The sequence below is a fragment of the Chrysochloris asiatica genome, unplaced genomic scaffold, assembly GCF_000296735.1.
Source record: "Chrysochloris asiatica unplaced genomic scaffold, ChrAsi1.0 scaffold00042, whole genome shotgun sequence".
NCBI classification, from domain to species: domain Eukaryota; kingdom Metazoa; phylum Chordata; class Mammalia; order Afrosoricida; family Chrysochloridae; genus Chrysochloris; species Chrysochloris asiatica.
The window spans coordinates 15,675,984-15,698,913 of record NW_006408560.1 but is presented as its reverse complement, the minus strand read 5'-3'; the positions used below and the strand labels follow the sequence as shown (position 1 = coordinate 15,698,913).

The window sequence follows — 22,930 nt, the reverse complement described above, 5'->3', positions numbered from 1 at the left end:
TAAATCTTAAATCAAAACTACGCCATGAACTCTTCTTAAAGCCAAACAATAGCTTAGCTTATCTAATGAATGTCTGCTTAGAGAACTGTAATTTTTTAAAGACCTATCTATATGGGATCCAGTTGACAACATTAACCTGACAAATGAAATAGGAACCTTCTGGGGCAGTAAGTTTATGCTAATGGATGAGGAATAACTCAGAAAAGAAGAATGAGAATGATTGTACAACTTGAAAAATACAATCAATGTCACTGAATTATACATGCAGAGACTGCTGAATTGGTAGATGTTTTGTTGTATATATTCTCAACAAAAATAACAAAATTAACTTAAATTTTTAAAAAAGGTTGTCTTCATGAAGAAATTAGTAATAGAAACTTTAGGATACGTTATTTTTTCACTGTGTACATGTTTCTGTAGCACCATAGAATAAGCACTGGATTGTAAGGTCAGTTTGAACTGCAAGGCCAGTGGTTGAAACCCATCAGTCGTTCTTCAGAAACCCTATACAGGGTGGCTATGAGTCAGAACCAACTCAACGGCACTTAATAAACAACACTTATGTACCTTTAGAAATCTGTAACCAGTGTTTGTAAGAGGAAGCTTCAAAAAGTTTTCAGGGAAAATCCATTATCTTTTTATTCCATTTTTCCACAAACTTTTTGAAGTCCCCTCATAAGCATCATCATCATCTTCTTCCAGTAAAAGATAGTGAGTTATACAGATATACCTACTGAAACCATTCTAAAATTTCAATAAAGATTTTTTTTTTTTTTTTGGCAAAAGCATTAAAAAGAATTTTTGATAAGACTTAACAAGCATGAGGTGATCAGGAAAAGATATAAAAGCAACATTTTGGAAACTGGAAAGTAGATATTCTAATGGCAATTGATGGCTGACCCCAGAGAATTGAGAAGCAAGTTGGCCTTTGGGAATGATGAGAATTGATCTGTTCTATTTTGTAGAAGCCTCAAAAGGCTCAAAGTGGTGGCACCAAGTACTCCTGGAAGTGAATGAGAAAGGATGAGAACAAACATGAGGACTGGTTAAAAGCTGTTTAAGATACAGATTACTATATCCTCTCTTCCACTTCATGGTAGTGTGATTCATACTGTCCCCAACTCAGAAGAAATAAGGGAGGTGTATTGCTTTTTTTCTCTAGAGGGAATAAATCAAAGGGAAAAAGAGGCCCAGTTGGGGGAGGGCAGGGGGTTACGGCAAGTTGTTGCTGTTGTTATGTGCCACTGAGTCAGTTCCAACTCTTAGTAACACTAATGAAACACTCCCCAGTCCTGACCCATCCTCACAAATGTTATGTTTGAGTCCTTTGTTGCAGCCACTGTACTCAGTTCATCTTGTTGGGGGGTCTTCCTCTTTTTCGAAGACCCTTCACTTTACCAAGCATGATGTCCTCCTGTTCCAAGGACTGGTCCCTTCCGATAATATGTCCAAAGTACCAGAGACAAAAAGCCTTGCCATCCTCATTTCTAAGCAGCATTCTGGCTGTACATCTAAGGCAGGTTAGTTTCTTCTTCTGGAAGTCCATAGTATATTCAATATTGTTTCCTAACACAATGATTCAAATGCATCAATTCTTCTATGGTCTTTCTTATTCATTGTCTAACTTTCACATGTGTATATTGTTGTTGTTAAGTTGTTCTACTCATAGTGACCTTGTATAGGGTTTCCTAAGCACTAGACTGTGAACCACATGGTTGGCAGTTCAAGTCCACCAGCCGCTTGCTCCGTGGGAGAAAGATGAGACTTTCTGTTCCCGCCAACATATACAGCCTCAGAAGCTCTATGTAGGGTTACTATGAGTCAGAACTGACTCCATGGCACTTAACAACAACAACACAGGGTTTTCAACAAGCAGCTGGTGGGTTTGAACCACCGACCTTGCAGTTAGCAGTCTTAGTGCTTATCCTACAACATCACACATGCGTAATAGGACACTGGAATATCATGGCTTAGGTTAGGCACACCTTAGTTCTGAAAGCGACATCTTTGCTCCTTAACACTTTACAGAGGTTTTTTTTTGCAGATTTGCCCAATATGTTATTTGATTTCTTGACTGCTGCTTTCCATGTGCCTCGATAATGAATTCAGTAAAATTAAATCCTTGACAACTTCAATCTTTTCATCATTTATCATGATGTTAATGGTGAGGATATTTTCCCTTTACACTGAGTTGTAATCAATATTGAAGGCTGTATACTTTGATCTTCATCAGCAAATACTTCAAGTCCTCTTCATTTTCAGCAAGCAATAATCTGTTATCTGCATATTGCAGATTATTAGTGAGCCTTGCTCCAATCCTGTTGGCGTGCTTTTTTCACATAGTCTGGTTCTCAGATAATTTGCTTAGCATAATGGTAGTGGTGATTGTGTGCCACTGAGTCAGTTCTGACTCATAGCAACCCTGTAAAGGTTTCCAAGGCTACAAATCTTTACAGGAGCAGAAAGTTTCATCTTTCTCCCATGGAGCAACAAATAGATTTGAACTGCGGACCTTGCAGTTCATAATCCAGTTCATAATCCACTACACTACCAGGGTTCCTTTTGCTTAGCATACCAATTGAATAAATGGTGAAAGAATATAAACCTGATGCACACGTTTCCTGATTTTAAACTACACAGTATTTCTTGCTCTGTTCTAACGACTGCCTCTTGATCGATGTACTGGTTCCGCATGAGCACAGTGAAGTGTTCTGAAATTCCCATTCTTCGCAATGTTATCCATAGTTTGTTATGATCCACACAGTCAAATGACTTTGCACAGTCAATAAAACACAAGTAAACATCTTTCTGGTATTCTCTGCTTTTAGCCACGATCCAACTGACGTCAGCAATAATTTTCCTTATTCCGCCTTCTCTTCTGAATCCAGTTTGAATTTCTGGCAGCTTCCTGTCAATATGCTACAGCAACCATTTTTTGAATTATCTTCAGCAAATTTTACTTGCTTGTGACATTAATAATATTGTTCAATGATTTCCACATTCTATTAGGCCACTTTTCTTTGTAATTAGCACAAATATGGATCACTTTCAATTGGTTGGCCAGGTAGTTGTTGTCCAAATTTCTTAGCATAGACTAGTGAGTGCTTCCAGGGATGCATCAGTTTGTTGAAACATATCAATTGGCATTGCTTCATTTCCTGAACCCTTGTCTTTCATCAATTGCTTCAGTGCAGTTTGGACTTCTTCCTTTAAATATCATTGGTTCTTAAACATGTGCTACCTCCTCCTGAAATGGTTGCATGTCAACCAATTGTTTTGGGTACAGTAACTCTGTGTATTCCTTCCATCTTCTTTTGATGCTTCCTGTATCATTCAATATTTTGCCCATAAAATCCTTCAATATTTCAAGTTGAAGCTTGAATTTTTTCTTTAGTTCTTTCAGTTTAAGGAATGTTTAGTGTGTTCTTCCCTTTTGATTTTCTAGTCAGGTCTTTGCACATTTCATTATACGTGATTTTGTCTTCTTGAGTTGCCCTTTGAAATTTTCTGGTCAGCTTTCTACTTCATCATTTCTTTCAGTTGCTTCAGCTACTCTACATTCAAGAGCAAACTATAGTCACTTTTGACATTCACTTTAGTCTTTATTTTTCTTTCTGGTCTTTTTTTTTTTTAAACACTCATTTAAATGTTCTAAGGGCAAGCCTCCTGCCCACAGGCACACAGCTTTACTTTGTCCATGAGGCTAGAGCCCACAGCTGCTCTATCTCTCCATGCCATTGCCTCTATCACCATCTCTGTTGACACCACTTTTCTGAGCAGGATCTCACAAACTTCTTATGCTCTTCCTTATTGATGGTCATGGGATTGTCTGTTCCAGAAATGAAAGAGTAACTACTTCCCCCTTTTACTTACACATCTTCTATAATTATAGTTATGGAAATCACAATTAATCCCGTGAACAATTACTCATAACTGAATCATAAAATCCTATCAGCATAATCCCCTATCCCCTTTCACCAGCTCTATCTGGAAAAGAGGAACACTGCTCAGTGGGGATTCTACCTTATTTCTCCACCTGCCCCTTGGTTCTGAAACTAAGCATACTCTTGAAAGCTTATAAGCCAGCCACTTCATACCTCTATAGCCTCCCATTTTGATAGCCAGTGTCTAGATTGTCCGTCCCTATCAACCCAGTGCACTGGAAAAACAAGAGTGTTCCTTAATATGAAGAATCCTTCCATTCCCACTGGAATTTTGAGTCTTTTCTGTCTTTTTAATGACTTTTTGCTTTCTTCATGTATGATGTCTTTGATGTCCTCCCACAATTCCTCTAGTCTTCAGTCATTAGGCAAGTTATATACTTGGAATACTGAAGCCCCCATTCCTAGTTTTATTTCTCTCACAACATGGGTCAAGAGACATTTAACCTCCAGGCAGGAGACTGTTAAATCTGCACTGGAAAATCTTCAGCCCAAGAGGAAAGACTTATGGAGACTGACATTAAGGATTTCCCAACCAGATAACCCTACATGAAGTTCTCTGTTAACATGCCCAACCACATGCCCAGAGGTACAAAATGGCTGTTTAGCTTTTAACTACCAGAAGTTCCATGGGAGAAAGATGAGACTTTCTGCTCCTGTAAAGATTTACAGCGTTGGAAACTGCATGCAGGGCACCCTGAATCAGAAGTGACTCCATGGCACACACTACCAACAATGGTCAAGTATAAGCAGATACCAATAAAAGCCCCTGACATGAGTAATAAAGACAAAACCAATCAACCAATCAACAAAAATACAGTTCCAAGAATAGAAAAAGTTTTTTTTTTAAACCATCAATAATTTTTTCAGATAAAGAAAATATTGTATGTATGAAACAGGGGTAAGATGTCATAAAAACACTGTGTAGAGAACAAAATTGAGCTCTTGAAAAATCAAAATATTAGAACATAAATAAAATTCTCATTGGAAGAGTTAAAAGAGAAACAATAAGAAAATCAGAGAATCTGCCCAAGGAGGCCAATATCTGAATAAGAGTTCTAGAAAAAGAGAACAGAAAAAAACAGAGAAGAGGAAATCATCCAAGGAATCATCATAGAAACCTTTCTGGAACTCAAGGACAAGAGTTTCTGGATTGAAAAGACCCATGAAGATCCCAGCATAGCAGATAAAAAAAAGTCTCTCACCGTCATGAAATTTCATAACACTGGAGACAGAGAGAAGATCCTGCAAGACTTCAAGGGAAACAAAAAGATCAGTCAAGTGAATCAGGACAAAGTGGTTTCAGACTTAATAGGGCACTGGAAACTAGATGACAATGGAACAAAGGGCTCAATATCTGAACAAAAATTATTTCCAACCTAGAATTTAACACCAACCGTGAGGGTAAAATAAGACATTTTTAAACATGGAGCGTCCAATTTTTTTTATATTCTAAGCACTCTTTCTCAGAAAGCTACCAGAGGATGTGCTCCAGTCGGCAAAAGGGATTAAACCAACAGAGAGGGATACCTTGGGTATAGAAGACATAGCCTCCAGCCCAGGAAAGGGGTGAAGGGAATCCCCAGGATGATAGGGAAGGGAGATTCCAGGAGGAAAGCTGTGCTTGGACGTACAGAGCCACCAGTCAGACTGAGTCAGACTGGATCTGGACCAGTCTGACAGATTTGGGAGAGATGTCAACAAAGAAAAAACAAAAACTCTGAACTTACTACCATCAAGTTGATGCTGGCTTATAGTGACCCTATAGGACACCACTAGTGGGTCTCCAAGGCTGTAATCTTTACGGAAGCAGACTGCTAGACTGTTGTAGCTTTCTCCCACAGAGCAGTTGGGGTTCAAACCACCAACCATTCAGTTAGCAGTTGAGCACTTAAACACTGCACCACCAAGGATCCTGAGATATTACTAAGAACTTGAAGTGATAAGATTATCTGATGTGTCTAAACATTTTGAAAAGAGATTGAGACAACTGGTAGAGAATTAGAGGCTGAATTAGGAATGATTGATTATGTGCTGTGGAGTCAGTTCCAACAGGGTTTCCGAGGCTGTAAATCTTGATGGGAGCAGAAAGCCTCATCTTCCTCCTGTGAAACCGCTGCTAGTTTCAAACTGCTGACCTTGAGGTTAGCAGCCCAACTTGTAACCACTATGCTACCAGAGCTCCTTGAATAAGGACTAGGAACCTAGAAAATGAATTTTAAAATAATACAAAACAAAAAAACAGTTAACAGTTTAGAGAAAACAAAACGTTGTGCAGAAAAGAAAAGTAATCATAATTTATGTTGGGGGAGGGGGAGAAAAATAAAACAAAGGGAGAGGGCAGGAAGGGTGGAACTTGGAGTGAGAAGAAATAGAAACTTCCAAACTGGAACACTGGAGTTGGAGCAGGATTAGGGGTGTGGGCTGACAAGACAAGGCTGGAAACCAAACTACTCATGGAAGTCCCTTTAAAGTCCTGGCAGATACTTGTCTTACTTATCATTGGGTTTACTCCCATCCCCCAACAATCACCCTGGCACAGCACCTAATAGCGGAGTGAATGAATGAAGGAATAAATGAATGGATGAAGCCCAGAGCCCACAGGCAATGTGGTAGCAGAAATGGTCTTTCAGAAATTATACTGCCATCTGCAGAAGCCACAATCAGCCTTCTCTAGCAGGGCCAGAACTGATGCCCAGCATGGGGAAGGAAGCCTATCTTGTCACTGAGAAGGAGGGCAGAGAGCACACTAGGACTCAGTCTTATCAATCCATGCCCTTTCCTTTCCAGGCCTCTGTCCCTGGTGTCTCAGAGGTAGTACTCCCAGTGAGAGAGGGCTTGAGTATGGCCAGACAAACTCATAGCTGTGGCACTTCTGTCTGCCTGATTCTGACCCAGGGCTTCATTACTGTAGGCCCCAGTGACCAAGGAGAGAGCAGAAGGTGCCTGGGGTTTGTGATGATACAGAACAGTGTGTTTCTCATTTAACCTTAGCACCTCTGTCTGCTACTTCCAGAACTGCTTATCAGTGAACTCCTGAAAACAATGTTGCTGTGAATGTCCTTGTCATTTTGCAAATTGAAGAGAAAAAATGGTGATAGACCCTCAACCCCGAAAAAGATGACAAGTGTACGGTGTTATTCACTGCAGCATTATTTGTGTTAGCAAAAGGAAAGAAACCATCTAAATGCTCATCAATAGAGGGCTGGCTAAATAATACATGACACAGAGGCCTAGTGAACTATTATGCAACCATTACAATGAATGGTACAAGTCTTCATATACTAAATTTGGAATGATTTCCAGGATATCTTGTTAAGTAACAAAAGCAAAGTGCATACCTGCCTACCATTACATATTCTGCTATGCATATTCTCAACAACAAAAATAATATAAATTACATATTTTATATATATATATTTTTAAATTTTTTACTGTGAATTGAGTGATAGTTCACATGGGAGAACATTGGTTTTACACTCATCGTTTCATTGCAGTATCCAAACAGTAGCAGTTGGCCACATAGACTATTGAGCAGTTTCTAGTACATTGAAGGAATTCTTTTATTTAATTATAATCAATTTAAATATAAATAGCCACATTTATTGGACAGTACAGCCTTAGAGACTCAGTCCAGTGATTTCCACTTTTTTAAAAAAAAATTTTAAATAACCTTTTTATTGTCAAGGATGGCATACATACAGAAGAGCTATAAAACAGCATTTTTAAAGAAAAATAGCTAATATTACACTACAGCTAATATCTAACATGAGTCCTGGTGTGGTGCTGTGAGTTAATATGCTGGACTACAAGGTCAATTTGAACCGCAAGGTTGGCAGTTCAAGCTCACCAGCCACTCCTTGGAAACCCTATACAGGGTCACTGTGAGTGGGAACCGACTCAGTGGCACTTAACAACAACAATAGCTAACATAAGTCCTAGTGTGGAGCTGTAGGATAAAACTGAACTGATAACCCCAAGGCTGGCAGTTCAAACCCACCAGCCGCTCTTAGGAAACCCTATACAGGATTGCTATGAGTCAGAACTGTCTCCGTGGCACTTAATAACAATAACTAACAAAGAGTAGCTAATACTACCTACAATGTACCAAGCAAGGAGCCTCCTGGTGGCACAATTGTTAAGCACTTGGCTGTTAACTAAAATGCCAGCAGTGTGAACCCACCCTGTAGCTCATCAGGTAAAAGGCCAGGAGATTGGCTTCCATAAAGATCACAGCCTAGAAACCCCATGGGGCAGTTCGTTCTACTCTGACACTTGCAGTTGCTATGAGTCGCAATTAACTTGACAGCACATGACAAAACGTGTGCCAGGCAGAAAATGGAAGATTCATAGCAACAATTAGTTCAAGGGACTAATGGACTGCATGAACCTCAACCTTCAGGACCCTGAGACCAGAAGAACTAGATGGTGCCTAGCTACTACTATTCACTCTAAAAGGGATCACGTTAGGTCCTTGATAGAAAAATAAAAAGAGAAGGTCCTGGATAGAATGGGAGAAAACATGGAACAAAATTCAAAATCATTAAAAAATAAAAAACAAGCTTCCTGGTTGAATAGAGACAGATGGGATCCACAAGACTATGGGGCTTAGTCACCCTTCAGGTCTGGAACTGAACTTACCCCTGCTCCAATTTTCAGCCAAGTAATTAATGGTGGTGGTGGTGGTTAAGTGCCGTGGAGTTCTCAGTTCAGCCAAGTAATGTTGTTGTTGTTAAGTGCCGTCAAGTCAGTTCGGACCCATAGCGACCCTGTAAAGGGTTTCTGAGGCTGTAAATCTTTACGGGAGCAGAAAGCCTCCTGTTTCTCCTGCAGAGTGGCTGGTAGTTTTGAACTGCTGACTTTAAGGTTTGCAGTCTGATTCATAACCACTACACTACCCGAGCTTCTTTATAAAAGGGAAATGTTAACAACTAGGGAGGGAGGTACACACTCCTTAGACCAATCAACCATTAGAGATCAAAAGGGCAACATCTGCCCAAGGACAAAGTTCAGAAAGGCAGAGGGATTAGGAAAGAAAAAGAAATGGAAATGGGAAACACAGGGAGGAAGTAGAGAGTGCTGTGGCATTGTGCGGATTGCAATCCAGAACACAAACAAAATACGTATGAATTGTTAAAAGGAAAACTGATTTACTCTGTAAACCTTCCTCCAATTCATAATAAAAAAAGTTAAAACCATGTGTCATTGTTCTAAGCATTTTAATATATTATCTATATTGACTGATTATTAACATTCCCTTTTACAGGTGACAAAACAGGCACAGGAAGAATGAGTAACTTGCTGCAGGTCACACAGGTGGTAACTGGTGGATCTGGAAGATTCAAACCCAGGTAATCCGACTTCCAAACCCATGCTAGCCACTCTCACGTATTGTGGTATTATCATCACGTTGTTGCTGTTGTTGTCATTAAGTGCCATTGAGTCAGTTCCAACTCATAGAGATACTGTGTATAGGGTTTCCAAGGAGCGGCTGGTTAAGTTTGAACCATTGATCTTGCAGTTCAAACCGACCTTGTGGTCCAGTGCTTATTTTACAGAGCCACATCAGGACTCCATTATCATGCAGGGTATAATGCCAGTACCTTAGTAACTCCCTTTAAAGGAATCCCCCCTCTTTTTTTTTCCAAATTAAATTTTACTCAAAATTTAATATAACAATATAGTGATAACCAATTTCATCAAGCACTTAAAACTATGTTCCAGACTCTGTTCAAAGCACTTTAGTACATTGATTCATTCACTCTTCTTCTCAGCCCCATTTTGCAAACATGGAAATTGAGACTCAGAGCAGTTAAATAGCTTTCCTAAAGTTACCCAGCACATTGGTGATGGATTCAGTACTTAAACCCTTGTTATCTCAGACTCTACAGCTTCTGTCTTTAGCTATTCTGACTCTACATAAAATGCATAAAAACTGGACTGCTTTTTTATTCTGGGTAGCGGGAGAAAGATGAGGCTTTCTACTCCTGTAAAGATTTACACCCTCGGAAACCCTGTACAGGGTCGCTATGGGTCGGAACCGACTCAACGGCACTTAACAACAACAACAACAGCATGAGTGAAAGGGGGCAATGGAAGCTCTATTTTGAAACCTATTGGTTCTCCTTGTCTCCATTTTACAGAGGGAGTAAAGGGGATCAAGAAGTGGTAAGAACTGGTGCTGGATCCCAAACCCCAACTGCATCCACCCTTGGACTTCAAGAGAAGCTGACATTGGCCTTAAACTTAAAGAGCAAGTGAGGTTTTCATACAGATTATCTCCTCTATACTTGTAGCATAGTGGTTACGAATCGGGCTGTGAACCACAAAGTCACCAGTTCAAAACTACCAGCTGTTCCGCGCGAGAAAGATGAGGCATTCTGCTCCCGTAAAGATTTACAGCCTTGAGTTGGAACCAACTCCACGGCACATAACCACCACCACCATACTTCACAATGACCCCATAAGGTATTTGTATTCTAATTTTACAGAACAAGAAAATCAAGCTGAGAAATTTTAGTTTAGTTATTTGCCTGAAGTCCTAAAGCCAGTACTAAGTGACTATCAGGATATCAACCCAAGTCCCTTGATACACAAAACCAGATTGCTTCTAACATCATCTTTCCTGATCTTGTTCCTCTGGTGATTTCACTTCAGATTCCCAGGGAGTTGGAGACAGATCTATCTATGCCCACAGCCTTCTTTGCTCTGGGGTCCCAAGTTTTCCAACTTCTGGTCTGGTCTTCTGCATACAAAATGTAAAATCAGCGCCCACATCAAGTGAATCATTTCACTGAAATGTTTATTAATTGGTTCAAAGCCGAACTGGCATGCTTGGAGCCTGTGACCAGTTTATTTTAGTTTAGACTCTTGCTACCTACCCAAATTGTGATCAGCAGTCCCTTGTAGCTTGTTAGAAATGCAGGCACCCTAAAGCCACTAAATTAGAATCTGTTTTTTAAGACCATTCCCAGGTGATCATTTGCACATTAAAGCCTGTAAAGCACTAAGTTAGGCCTGAATCCCAGAGGAACCAGGCATATGCCTGCCCCTGTAACTGACCCTCTGTGGCTCTTGGCTTGGTTGTTAGGGGCAGCTGTGAGTTGGTTGATGATGCTATTGTAAGGAAAAACTTGGATATTAAATTGCAACCAAGGCCTTGGAGATTATGGCAACAAAGAGAACCCTGGCTGTTTTATTGCAACCAGCATCTGCATGGTGAACTGAATGAGAGGCCCAAGAGATTTCTTACAATAATTTAATTCTTATTGTCATTCTCCAAACTGACTATAATGATGCAACAAAGTGGGGAAATGGGTAGGTGTCTTGGTTTTAACTGAATCGGGTGGTGCTAAATTGGAAAATAGTTTTAAACTATGTTTGCTGCACTGAAACTGCATATTCATACTACTGGACTAGACACAGAAATGTGTTATGACATTGGGACATGCCATTGAAACATCTTTAAGGTCTCATGATGACAAGATTTTCTCCTAACAACAATATAATAGAGAAAAACATTTGCCTGATAGAATCTGGACTACTACACTGACAGCATTTCAAACTGGAATGCACTGCAGAGTAAACACTAACTGGAATCTAGTTGCTCTGTTGCAACAAGTTTGTTATTTGCTATTGAAACGAATTGAAAAGCCTGTGACTGAGGGTGTGTATGGCTTCTTTATTGCAACAGGACCTTGCAGAGTGCCCCACTGTGCCAGTGGCCTGGATAGGCTGTGGACCAGGCAAGAGGGACTCCTATCACGAGGGGGAATTATACTGAGACGTTACACTGTTATAAAGGCAAGATTTATGAAATATATTGCTACAGGCAAAAGGACAGCAAACTGTTGTACAGGAATGTAGGAAACAATTGCAGCCTCCAGTAATGATAAGTAGCCATTGGATGCTTCAGCAACGTCCTGACGGAGGGAGTGGTAATGTTATCCTGTTTTACAGTTGAGGAAATTGGGGCTTAGAGAAGTTCTGGGGTCTTTCAAGTTCTCATGACAGGGGAACAGCAAAAGGACTCAGCCTAGGCCTTTGGCTACAAGCTGTACTTAGAGGAAAACTTTGCATATGCTTTGAAATTGGATCAGGAAACTTGTGGAAAGATAAACATACATGAGGTTACCTATCCAAATCTAGAATATTTTGTTGCAAAATTTTAAGATATGCTATAAGTTTAAAATTAAAGTATCTTCTTTATAAGAGACCCTAAGTATCTGGAATTTGGACAAAGTTAAGACCAATACAGAGGCAGTAAAGAAAAGATGTAATTATAATAAAGTCTTGCCTGGCTTAATGAGAAGAGACCTAAGTTTGTTTTTGCTCTAATTACTTATTGGCATTTAAACGAGACAAAAAATGTAGTTTCTCAGAGTTTGGCAAAATAATCTTCTTTAAGGTGAACCTTAAAATCACCACCTTTGTGAAGCCTCTCCAGATTGCCCCACACTCCAATGCCTACAGAGAGGTAGAGCCTGGCTCCTCCCATCTTCAGGATTTAAGCAAAGTTTTGGGTTTGTTAACATTGTACCGTCTTTCCGCACTAAAATACAGCTCATCTTTACGGACTTGGCTAGTCATGGAGCCCAGTTCTATGCCAGGCAGTAGCATAGAGAACGAAGATATAATTTATGCATCTGGAATGTGACCACTTTGTGGCCACAATATCGCCGACCTCTCTTGGCCATTAAACTCGAGCCTTCTCTCAGCAACGAAGGCCCAAGCTGGACACCTAGACCCGACATTTCCCCAGCCACCCTACACGTCGAGGCTCGGGGAGGACAGCTGTGCGCTCAGTGGCGCGGTGCCCACCTCTCGCCACGGACGCCCAGCACGCTGTCAAGTGCCGCGAGTGTTGAGTGGATTGGGATGGGGCAGAGAGTGAGCGAAAGGAAACCCTACAAATAAATGCCGACACCGACACTTGACCAGTGGTAGTGAGCGCCCTGCGGGGCCGGGGGAGGGGCAAGGGCCGCTCCGTCCAGCCGGGCGCCAGCTCCTCCCGAGCAGGCGGGCACCCACCGACTTCGGGCACACAAAGCCTGCTCGGCGTGCTCGGCGATCGGCTCCTCGCGTCTGTGTCGCCGCGCGCCGCCAGGCGGCTCCAGGTTGGGCGACGGGTAGTGGCAGGCACAGGGCGTCAAGAAGCTGCAAGCATCGAACCGCCGCGGGAGGGAGCGCGAAGGCGGGGGACTGAGAGGAGGAGGAGTAGTGGGAAAGGGAGGAGGGAAGAGAAGGAGTGGGGATCGGGCGGGGGGGTGGAGGAAGAGGCCTCGCGCTGAGGAGGGAGCAATTGAATTTCAAACACAAACAACTGCACGAGCGCGCACCCACCAGGCCGGAGCTTTGCCCCCGATTTGCGCCCGCCCCGTCCGTGCGGCGCGCGGGCGGAGTCGCCGTGGCAGCGCCGGAGGTCGGGCCGGGGGCCACCATCGAGGCGGGGGCCGCGCGAGGGCCGGAGCGGAGCGGCGCTGCCAACGCCGCACGCGCAAACTTGGGCTCGCGCTTCCCGGCCCGGCGCGGAGCCCGGGGCGCCCGGAGCCCCGCCATGTCGCGATCCAATCGGCAGAAGGAGTACAAATGCGGGGACCTGGTGTTCGCCAAGATGAAGGGCTACCCACACTGGCCGGCCCGGGTAAGCCGCATACCCCGCACCCCTGACCCCACCGGGTTTGTGTTGCATAACACCCGCGCGGGCGCTGGAGCACCGCGCCGAACGGGGCGGGGTGCAGGGGGCGCCAGGGTCCCGGGCTTTCCCTGTCGCCTTTAAGCCCACCGCTGGTTACATAACGTTGGAGGCAAAGGGGGTCAAACACCTGGCGGGGGCAGCGTCCGCGCGTAGAGGCGTGTGCGCGGCGTGGGGATCCGAGGGCGCGGGTCATTTCCCGGCCCGGCTCCGTGTGCTCAGTTCCGCCCCCAGCCCCCATACTCCCGGCGGTTTCGGGCGCGCAGCCTGGGTTTGGGCCAGTCGTGTAACTCCTCCCATTCCACCCCCAGTCTCTGCCGCCTCCCCACTTTGGGTCCCCCTGATTGTCGCCCTCTCTCTGGATACTTTCCTTTTCTTAGATTAAAAGGTTGGGAAAGATCCCAGTCCAGAGAGGGATAAATGGAAGCGGAGTTTGCTTCAAGGAAACTTTGGTTTGGGGTGTGTGTAAGAGGTCCGAAGTTGGGAGGGTTGAGTAGTAGTTTGAGCTGGTGTAATGGGTGGGGGGAGGGGTCTACCTGGCTCCGAAAGTATTCGCCAAAACCCTTCACCCGTCAGTCCCACAAAAATATTCCTGTATATACTGCCAACTCAAATTTGAGATTGAGGGTGGCATAGCCCCTGTGGAGTTGGGAAATTTGGTGCAGATTGTGTCTGCCTTGTAGTGAGGGTGGCAACGGGGGTAGGGGATGGGGAAGAGGAATGGGGGAAGGGTCGGGTTGCTTCTGTTCCCCTCCCCTAGGTAAAGAGTATCTACCGCCAGAACGGCTCAGTCAACCATGTGGTTGATCAGCCCGCCAATATGGGGCCTGGGCCCCCGCCTGTCCAGCACCTGGCCAGGTGGGAGGGTGGAGCCTAAAAGCCAAGTCTGGTGTGTTCATTGTTTCCCATAAGGACTGAGACAGGTTAAGTAAAAGTAAGCACATAGGTGGTTGCCAGTTGTGGGGAGGAGAATGTGGGTGGCTCAAGGGGTATTGCCCTCCGGCTGCTTACTTCATAGTTGGTGTAGAATGACCTTTCCATATTGGACTCAAACTCCTAAAGTGAAATCCTAGGGCTAAGACGACTAGAGGGAGGAGATCTTCTGGGGAGGGGAGGGTGTGGAGAAACCCAAGTATGAAACTGTCTAGGGCTTGGGTTCCTCTTGTCAGAGTTAGCCTGTCTGTTCATTTTGCCAAGACCCAACTGAGTTTAGGAAGTTATCACAGATTCCCCGGGGTCCAGCTCAGGGTACCAGCCAAACATGGAGGCTACTCTGAGAAAACCCATGAGATTCTTCTCTGTACCCTCTCTTGAGGAGTATACCTTAGCTCCTTGTTCTGAAACTCTCAGAATAGACGAAGTGAGACCTAGCCTCTGGAATGGAAGTGAAATATGTAGAGAAGCAGGCTCTCTGAATGGCCAGGGCTTCCTGGGGGACTGAGGGATAGTGTGAGGAAGCAGTGACAGCCAGCCTTCTATGTACATGTATGGTGTGGTGTGTGAACACTTGTGTACTTTACCCCACACTTTTGATCCAACTGACTTCTTGGCCCAGATGCCAAGGCCCTGGTGGGCAGGGTAAGAACTGAACCCAGGTCTTTGCTGCCCCTGCTCTCCTGCGAGTGAGGCAAAGTCCAGAGGTTGAGTTAGGCCCTAGGGAGGGGGCATTAATTGGAATGTGGGTTACAGGGAACCCCTTCTGAATCAGGGAAGAGAAAAAGGGGGTAGAGGCCCACATTAGCTCCTGTGAACAAGATCATCAGGTTTCTTGTGGACTTTGGAGTGAGGGCAGTGCCTGGGACTGAGAATAACATCTATTTCTTCTCTACTACCTGGGCCTCCAGGACAGAGGGTGGGACAGGGGTGGTAGAGTCTCTTCCACCCTTGAAGCCTGGCTGGCTCAGATAAAGTGAGGGTGGTGGGAGGGAGATTATGCTGGATCCTAAAGAGATAGGGCCCCACCCATTGCCTGTCTTCTCACTCTTGATTGTGACAGTTGTAGGGAGGGGTACACCCAAGCTGTTACCTCACAGATACATCCTCCTTGAGCCCCCAAAAAACAGACAAATCTGTTTCCTCACCATTTCTTGGACTTTGTCTTAGTTCCTAGAGCAGCAGAGCCTGAGGGGCGTGACCCATCTTGAGATGGATGAGGAGGAGGGAACCTTACTGCGTACCCCATCTAATAAAACCAAAAAACCAAACTCACTGCCATCAAGTCAGTTTTTACTGTAAATCTATGTGGGAACAGACAGCTCCAGTTTAGCAGCTCAACACCTAACCCACAGTGTCAGCAGTTGTTGTTAAAGTGTCTATAAGTTGGTTCTGACTCATAGTGACCCTATATAGGGTTTCCAAGGAATGACTGGTGAGCTTGAACCGCTGACCTTGCGATTCAAACCAACCTCCTCCATGGGTGGCCAAAATCATCAGCCATGATAAAAACCACTTTTCCTTCTTCCGTCCCTTATTTCAGGGGCAGATGGGTAGTAAGACTAGATTTGCTGAGTGCTCTGAGAGCCCAATAAGAGGGCCACGTGGTAGGCACGACCTGTCTGGAAGGTTAGAGTGCCTCCATCTTAACTTCTCTCCTCTTTTCTCCAGTCTAACTTCCTGGGGATTTCTTAAAGCACTTCACAATTAACCTCCAGGACTCTAGGATTTTTTGCCCCCAGGTTCCTTCCCTTTTTTCTCTGCTTCCTGTTTCACAATCCCAGAAAACCTGAGCTGCAAGAGGGCCTCACCCCTCTTTCCCCTATCTCTGTCCCTCCCCCACATCTAGGCACCACCTCCCTCTTTTTTGCCTCTCGGACTTGCCACACTTTCCCGGCCCCAACTGTCTGCTGCCCCAGATTTTCCTGTTCCTGGGTCAGGTTGGGCCCTTGGCCCTGGGTGTGGTGGTCAGAGCCTTGGCAGGCAGCCAGTGTGGGTTTAGTCTTCCCCACTTTCCTTAGTGCTGGGCAGGTGATCTTGGGCCTGTGTTTGGTGTGAGGTTTGGAGAAAGGTGTTCAGTCCGTACATGAAAACTTCAGACCTGGAAGAGTAGCCATGGGCCCCTGGAAGATGGCAGTTTATTGTTCTCAGGCCTGTCTGATGGAGCCAGACGGATGCAGAGGGTCTGGGGTGAGGGTAGGAGTAACGGATGGGATGGGGTAGGCCCTGGGCCCACCCCTGAACAGAGAATAACTTAGCAGAGAATAACTTTTTGGACCCTTAGACTTAAGGGTACTGGCGCCTCCTCCCTATTGGCCAGTGGAGGCAATAGAGTAGGGTCCCCAGCATTTATCTGGCCCCACCCTGACCCACTTAGCTTTGACTCACTCATTCTGAGTCACAGCCTGGATATAAAGACATTGCCTGGGAGACATATGTCTGTACTGGGGGCACAGGGGTCCCATGAGACTTCATATTATTCGTGTTTAGGAAGAACCTCTTTTCCAAATGCAAGAAAAGATATTTCCTTTGTAGCTTGAGCAATGAAGGCTCCACTGCAATGGAGGTTTCTCCCCCTTTTTATTTTAATGAGAGCTTGGAGAAGTTCACCTCTTCTGCCCCTCACCCCACAGGTTCCTACCCTTAAGGTGAGGCTGGGGAAATGAATGCCCCCTGTGGGGTAGATGCCCATCTGCCCAGGCCCCTGTCTTCTTCCCATTACACCTACCCTTCAGTTGGCTAGAAATAAGCAGAGCAGGTATATCTGGTGTGTCTCGTTCCTTCTATTTTTATTTCCCATCTAACCCTTTTGTTTCTCCCTCACCTCTGGAGCTGGGCAGCTGGAGGCCTCCTGGGTCCCTTGCCACACTGTGTGGCTCCCACACTTCTGTGGGCCTGATTTCCACGGGAAGCTAGGATGGCAAAAGACAGATGGCTAGATCGCTGCTTTGCAGTGAGTGTAAGCCTTGAGAGAACCTCGTTTCTCCTCATCACTGGCGCTTCAGCCTTTTTCCTGAGCCTCAGTTTCTCCCTTTCATCACACATTTATTACCGGCATAATAAGTCCCTGGCTCAGTTCTGGGCACTGAAAATGCAGAGATCAAAGTTCCCTGCCGCACACTCAGCCTCAAACGCTTAGATCCCTGCACACCCCGCCCCCGCCCCTGGTTCCTGGTGCAGTAGATCTACCCAGAAGAGAGGCCTAGGGAAGGGCTTTTGCTATTATTGTCCTTTGCCTGTCTCCTGGGATCTCTAAGCCCTGGAGGCTCTCTCTCTTTTTTTTTTTCTTTTTTTGCTTCCCCTCTCTGAGAAGGGGGTGGGGAACTGCTGGTTAACAGGACCCAGGTGTCCTGAGCAAGGACTGGCCCACCCACCGTAGGTTTGGCTTGTAGAGCCCCAGCCCTCCTGTCCTAACTGTGGTTTCCAGCACAGCCAGGGACCCAGGTGCCAGACTCCAGACTTGGGGGTGGGGTGTGTTAGTGTCCCCTCCTCCCTAATCTGGGGGGAGGGGCAGTCACATTCCTGGTTGCTGAGTGGCCCCAGGGGCGGGGTTGGGTTGTCATGACGATGGAGATCCTGTTTGTAGGGGGATAAGCGTGCCTTTCTACCCCCTACACTCACACTCCAGAGTCTCCTAGTCGTGGGGAGGGCCCAGTTTGTGCCAGGACTTTCTGAGGGGGATGGGCTGGACCTCTGCCTTCAGAGGCCATAGGGCAAGGGGAAAATGTCCAGGAGCCTGAAGTCTCTATGCCTGGGGCAAGATGTCCCTCAGATTGATTCCTGGGCCCCCCACCTCTTTCTCTGGGTGTGTTTCAACTCATTCCCAGTCTCCCTGCCTCACTAGGCCCCTAGTCAGGCATTGTGCCCCATCACTGTGTGCTAATCACTACCTTGGCCTGTCTATTTCTCTCCTATCTGCGCCTGGGGCCCCCAGTCGACATGGCCACCTGGCCTCTGTCCGGCGGGAAGCCAGCCACTAAGGGTTACTGCAAGTGTTGCTGGGAGTTGTAGTTTTTCCCCCTCCCACAACTCAGCCTGTTCTGGGCTTCCAGGGCCTGATCTGGGAGAGGCAGCTGCTCCCTCCATTTCCCTGCCTTATGACCTCTACTTTTCAATTCCTCTACGTCAGTGATCCTCTGGCCCCCAGAATAGGGTAGGTCTGAAACTTGGCTCCTATCCTTTCCCTGTTATCGTGGACAAACCACTATCCTTTTCTGGGCCTCAGTTTCTTCATCTGCTAGATGCAGGAGTTTGAATATATCAGTGTCTATCAGAGTGTCCTCCAGGAAACTTTTAGGGCTGCTACTACAGGGGGAACTTCAAAAGGCAGTACCTTGGCCTCACCCCTCTACTTCAACCAGAGCAGCCAGAATTTACTTATTTCATAAATTTGTTCAGTAAATATTTATTATGCACATACTGTGTGCCAGGCACTGTGCTGTGTGTAAAAACAGACTTGGACTCTGACCTCAGGGTCCAGATAGACATAAATCAAATGACAATATGAATATGATGGGGCTTCAAAAAATTCATGGAAAAATAGAATGAAAAGATAATGCATTTTTTCCCCCCTGAACTTTTTGAAGCCCCCACCTTTTGTATGTAAAATTGGGATTGTAAAAAGTGCTGTGAGGAGAGAGGGTTTATGGCTCCCTGGGGAACTGACTGGGTTGGGAGAGATGGGGAAGCTTTTCTGGAGGAAGTGAGAGGGTGGAGCTGAGGTTGGAAGGGTGGAAGATCAGCAGTGATGAGAGCGGAAGGGCAGTGGGCTGGGAGAAGAGGAAAATGGTTAACACCTGTGCAGAACCCACTATGTGCCAGGCTATGTGTGCATTTCATCCTCACAAGCCCGTGACTTCGTGTTATGATGATTACTATTTTGTAGTTGAGGAAATGGAGGCATAAGGTCACACACATTTGGTGGCATTGTTGGGATTCTGACACAGAGAAGATGAGGAAGGTCCTAAAGTCATGAAAAGTCATTTCAAGCCAGGGGCACTCTGGCTGCAGTATGGAGAATGAATTGTAATGGGCAGGAGTGAAGACTGAGAGAAGAGATGGAAGTTATGATTTTATTCCAGGCAGAAGTCGACAGTGGGTGGTTCTAGGTGACAGCATAGATAAGGAACTTTATGAAGAGGTTCTGGACATGTTGGGAGACAGAATGGATGCTGTTTGATTTGTGAAGGTGATAGGGTAACTCCTGAGTGTTGGTTGATCTTGCATGTCTGATTTCACTTGAACAAGGAATCCACTGCTAAAAATAGCTCAGAAATCACCTTGGTTGTCTTTTGGGTCTTTCCCAGTCTGGTTTTAGACAAATGTACCTTAGAATTCAGCCCCTGCCTCAAATTTCTGGCTTCAGGACCCCAGCTCCCACTTACTTCCCTCATCTTACTTGCAGATTGACGAGATGCCTGAAGCTGCAGTGAAATCAACAGCCAACAAATATCAAGTCTTTTTTTTCGGGACCCATGAAACGTGAGTAAGGGGCCAGAGGTGGGGAGGACTATGGGATGCGCACTTTGGGGGAGATGTGGGACAGTACTGGGGAGGAAGCCCCTGCTCACAGACAGTGAGGCACTAGAGAGCACAGTCTCCCATCTCTCATCAGGGCATTCCTGGGCCCCAAAGACCTCTTCCCTTATGAAGAGTCCAAGGAGAAGTTCGGCAAGCCCAACAAGAGGAAAGGGTTCAGCGAGGGACTGTGGGAGATTGAGAACAACCCTACTGTCAAGGCTTCTGGCTACCAGGTGAGTTTCCATTTACGCCAGAGACCCCCTGGAAAGCAGGTGCGGCTATCATGGGCTCCGGGAGCCCAAAGCCCACAGAGGGTACTTACTAGTCTTCAGGAATCAAGCTTCAGAAACAAACACAAGGGTTTGGGGGTAGGAGCCCATCTGGGGGTGTCTTCCTGAAACGGAGTGGGGTTGGTTGTGTGTGGGTACCTGATGTGTAGTTATGGTTATGGGCAACAATTTTCGGCTGGGGCGGGGGCAAGAACAGGATAAAGGCGGTAAGTGGGGAACAGGTCTTTTGTTGGGCCCAGTGTAAGTACAGGTTGTGGCCCTGACTTTCCTCAAAGGCTTCCAGGAGGAGGAGGTGCTTGTGAGCCGGGCAGGACGAGGCGGGAGGGTGGGGGGCGGGGTTTGGCGGGGATAGGGTCCCAGCTCCCTTTGGGAGAAGTTGACCCGAGGTTTTGCCTCCTGCTCCAGCCCTCCCCCCTCCTGCACAGAGCCCTGCCTGCCCGGCCAGTGGGTTTGCCCCGGGGCTAATCCAACAGAGGTGGGTCTCAAATCACTTGTGAGACTGGGCACCTGGGTGGGGGTGGGGGAGAGGTGGGAAAAAGGAAGGAGTGAGTGGCCAAGGGAGGGACTTGGGGTGGTGGCCCAGCACAACACTAGTAGTACCACTCAGCTCCTGCTCTCTGCCAAAGTCCTCCCAGAAGAAGAGCCGTGTGGAAGAGCCTGAACCCGAGCCCGAGGCCACTGAGGGTGATAGTGACAAGAAGGGGAACGCTGAGGGCAGCAGTGATGAGGAAGGGAAGCTGGTTATCGATGAGCCTACCAAGGAGAAGAATGAGAAGGGGGCGCTGAAGAGGCGAGCAGGAGACCTGCTGGAGGTAACTGCTCCCTAGTTTGGGCCTGGACCCCCTTGAGCATTTTCTGTGGGTCATCCCTACAGGAACAGACTCTGCCTTAGAGAACACCTAGTCTGAGAGAATGATACAGCCCTTAATCTTGCGGAGTCCCCACCTGAAGAAGGCATTTCAGCTAGTAGATGGCTGGGAAGGGATTGTAGAGTCAGCCCAGGAGGGAGCGTTGGAGGAGGAGTGGGAGGCTGGCATTCCACTCTCTCCAGCCTCAGCCTACCTTGTCTCTGCCAATTCTACCTAGGACTCCCCAAAACGTCCCAAGGAGGCTGAGGACCTGGAAGGGGAGGAGAAGGAGGCAGCCGCCTTGGAGAGTGAGAGGCCTCTCTCTGCAGAGGTAGAGAAAAATAGCACCCCGTCTGAGCCTGGCTCTGGCCGGGGGGCTCCCCAGGAGGAGGAGGAGGAGGAAGAGGAGGAAGAAGAAGAAGCTGCCAAGGAAGATGCTGAGGCCCCAGGCATCAGAGATCATGAGAGGTGAGTGAGCCCCATGCCCCCTTGGCAGCTAGGCTGGGAGGCCCCAGGCACCTTCAGAGAGGAGGAGGAGGAGGACCTGCAGTGGTCAGCCTGTAGGGAGGCAGGGTGGGCTCTCCCAGGAGACCGACCGATACTGACTGGGGCAAGACCAGTCCAAGGCCACACCATTAATCCTTCTCCCCTCCAACCCTCCCTTGCAGCCTGTAGCCACCAATGTTTCAAGAGGAGCCCCTACCCCGTTCCTGCTGCTGTCTGGGTGCTACTGGGGAAACTGGCCATGGCCTGCAAACTGGGAACCCCTTCCCCACCCCACCCCTCTTCCACTCACTCTCCCATTCCAAGCCTAGCCCCAGGCCCCCTGGCCCTCACCTCGGTGTCCCCACACCCCTGAGATCTAAGTCAGGGCCATGCTATCTGCTCCCTGGGATGAGAGGAGATCATTTTTCTTCTTTGACTAGAGCTGTTTTCCCAGGACTTGGGGACCTGGGCCAGTTTTTCCAAACTCTTAACACCCCTTTCCCTCTCCCTCAGGCATTCTGAAACTTTGGGTCAGATCAGGGGTAGAAATGGAAAGGCTAGAGGATAAACAACAGGGTTGAACACCCAGGAGCCTGGATGGGATAACCCTCAAGTTATGGTTAGGGGTCAGGGGCAGGAAGGTGGCCTTTTCCTGAGCTCCAGTCCCCACTCACACCTATTATCTCTGCTGCCTAGATTCAGAAAAATGGGACAGCTTATGGGGGATGGGCTACCTTCACTTGGGAAATGCCCATTCTTCTTTTTGCTAACCCAGGAAGTTCTGGGAGTTGTAGTTTATCATCAAAAGTTTTGGGCCAAGAATCTGAGATCTAAAGGGTTGACGTCACTCAGCTTGGATGGGAGTGAAAAGCATCTGCCCCTTCTCATCTCTGGTACCAGAGATGGGACACCCTGGGGAGAACCTAGCTGCCCTTTGCCCTCTCCCCACAAGCACTCAAGGCCAGCCTACAGTCATATAAATCACCCAGATACAAAGGAAAAGAACACATTTTTTAGGAAATGTTTTTAATAAAAGAAAATTACAAAAAAAAAAAAAAAATTTAAGGATTTCCCCCTTCCCTTTGTGTGCCCCCACTTTGCTCCTTTATTCCTCACCATTGCCCCCATTTCTGAGGTTCACTGGGAGGCTCCCCATCTGGGGCTTGATGACTTTTTCTAGCTGGGACTTTGGTGTTCCTTCCAGTGTCATTCCCCATC

At 46.4% G+C, this 22,930-nt stretch overlaps 1 protein-coding gene across 1 annotated transcript; it reads left to right on the top strand.

Annotated features, from left to right (window-relative positions):
- Positions 1-13,433: 13,433 nt before the first annotated feature.
- Positions 13,434-21,833, top strand: HDGF (hepatoma-derived growth factor). Its single transcript, XM_006878268.1, is given in 7 exon segments — positions 13,434-13,584; positions 19,973-20,026; positions 20,028-20,049; positions 20,183-20,321; positions 20,784-20,853; positions 21,005-21,190; positions 21,465-21,833. Coding segments are annotated over 7 exon segments (792 nt in total). The 5' UTR covers positions 13,434-13,497; the 3' UTR covers positions 21,699-21,833.
- Positions 21,834-22,930: the final 1,097 nt, after the last annotated feature.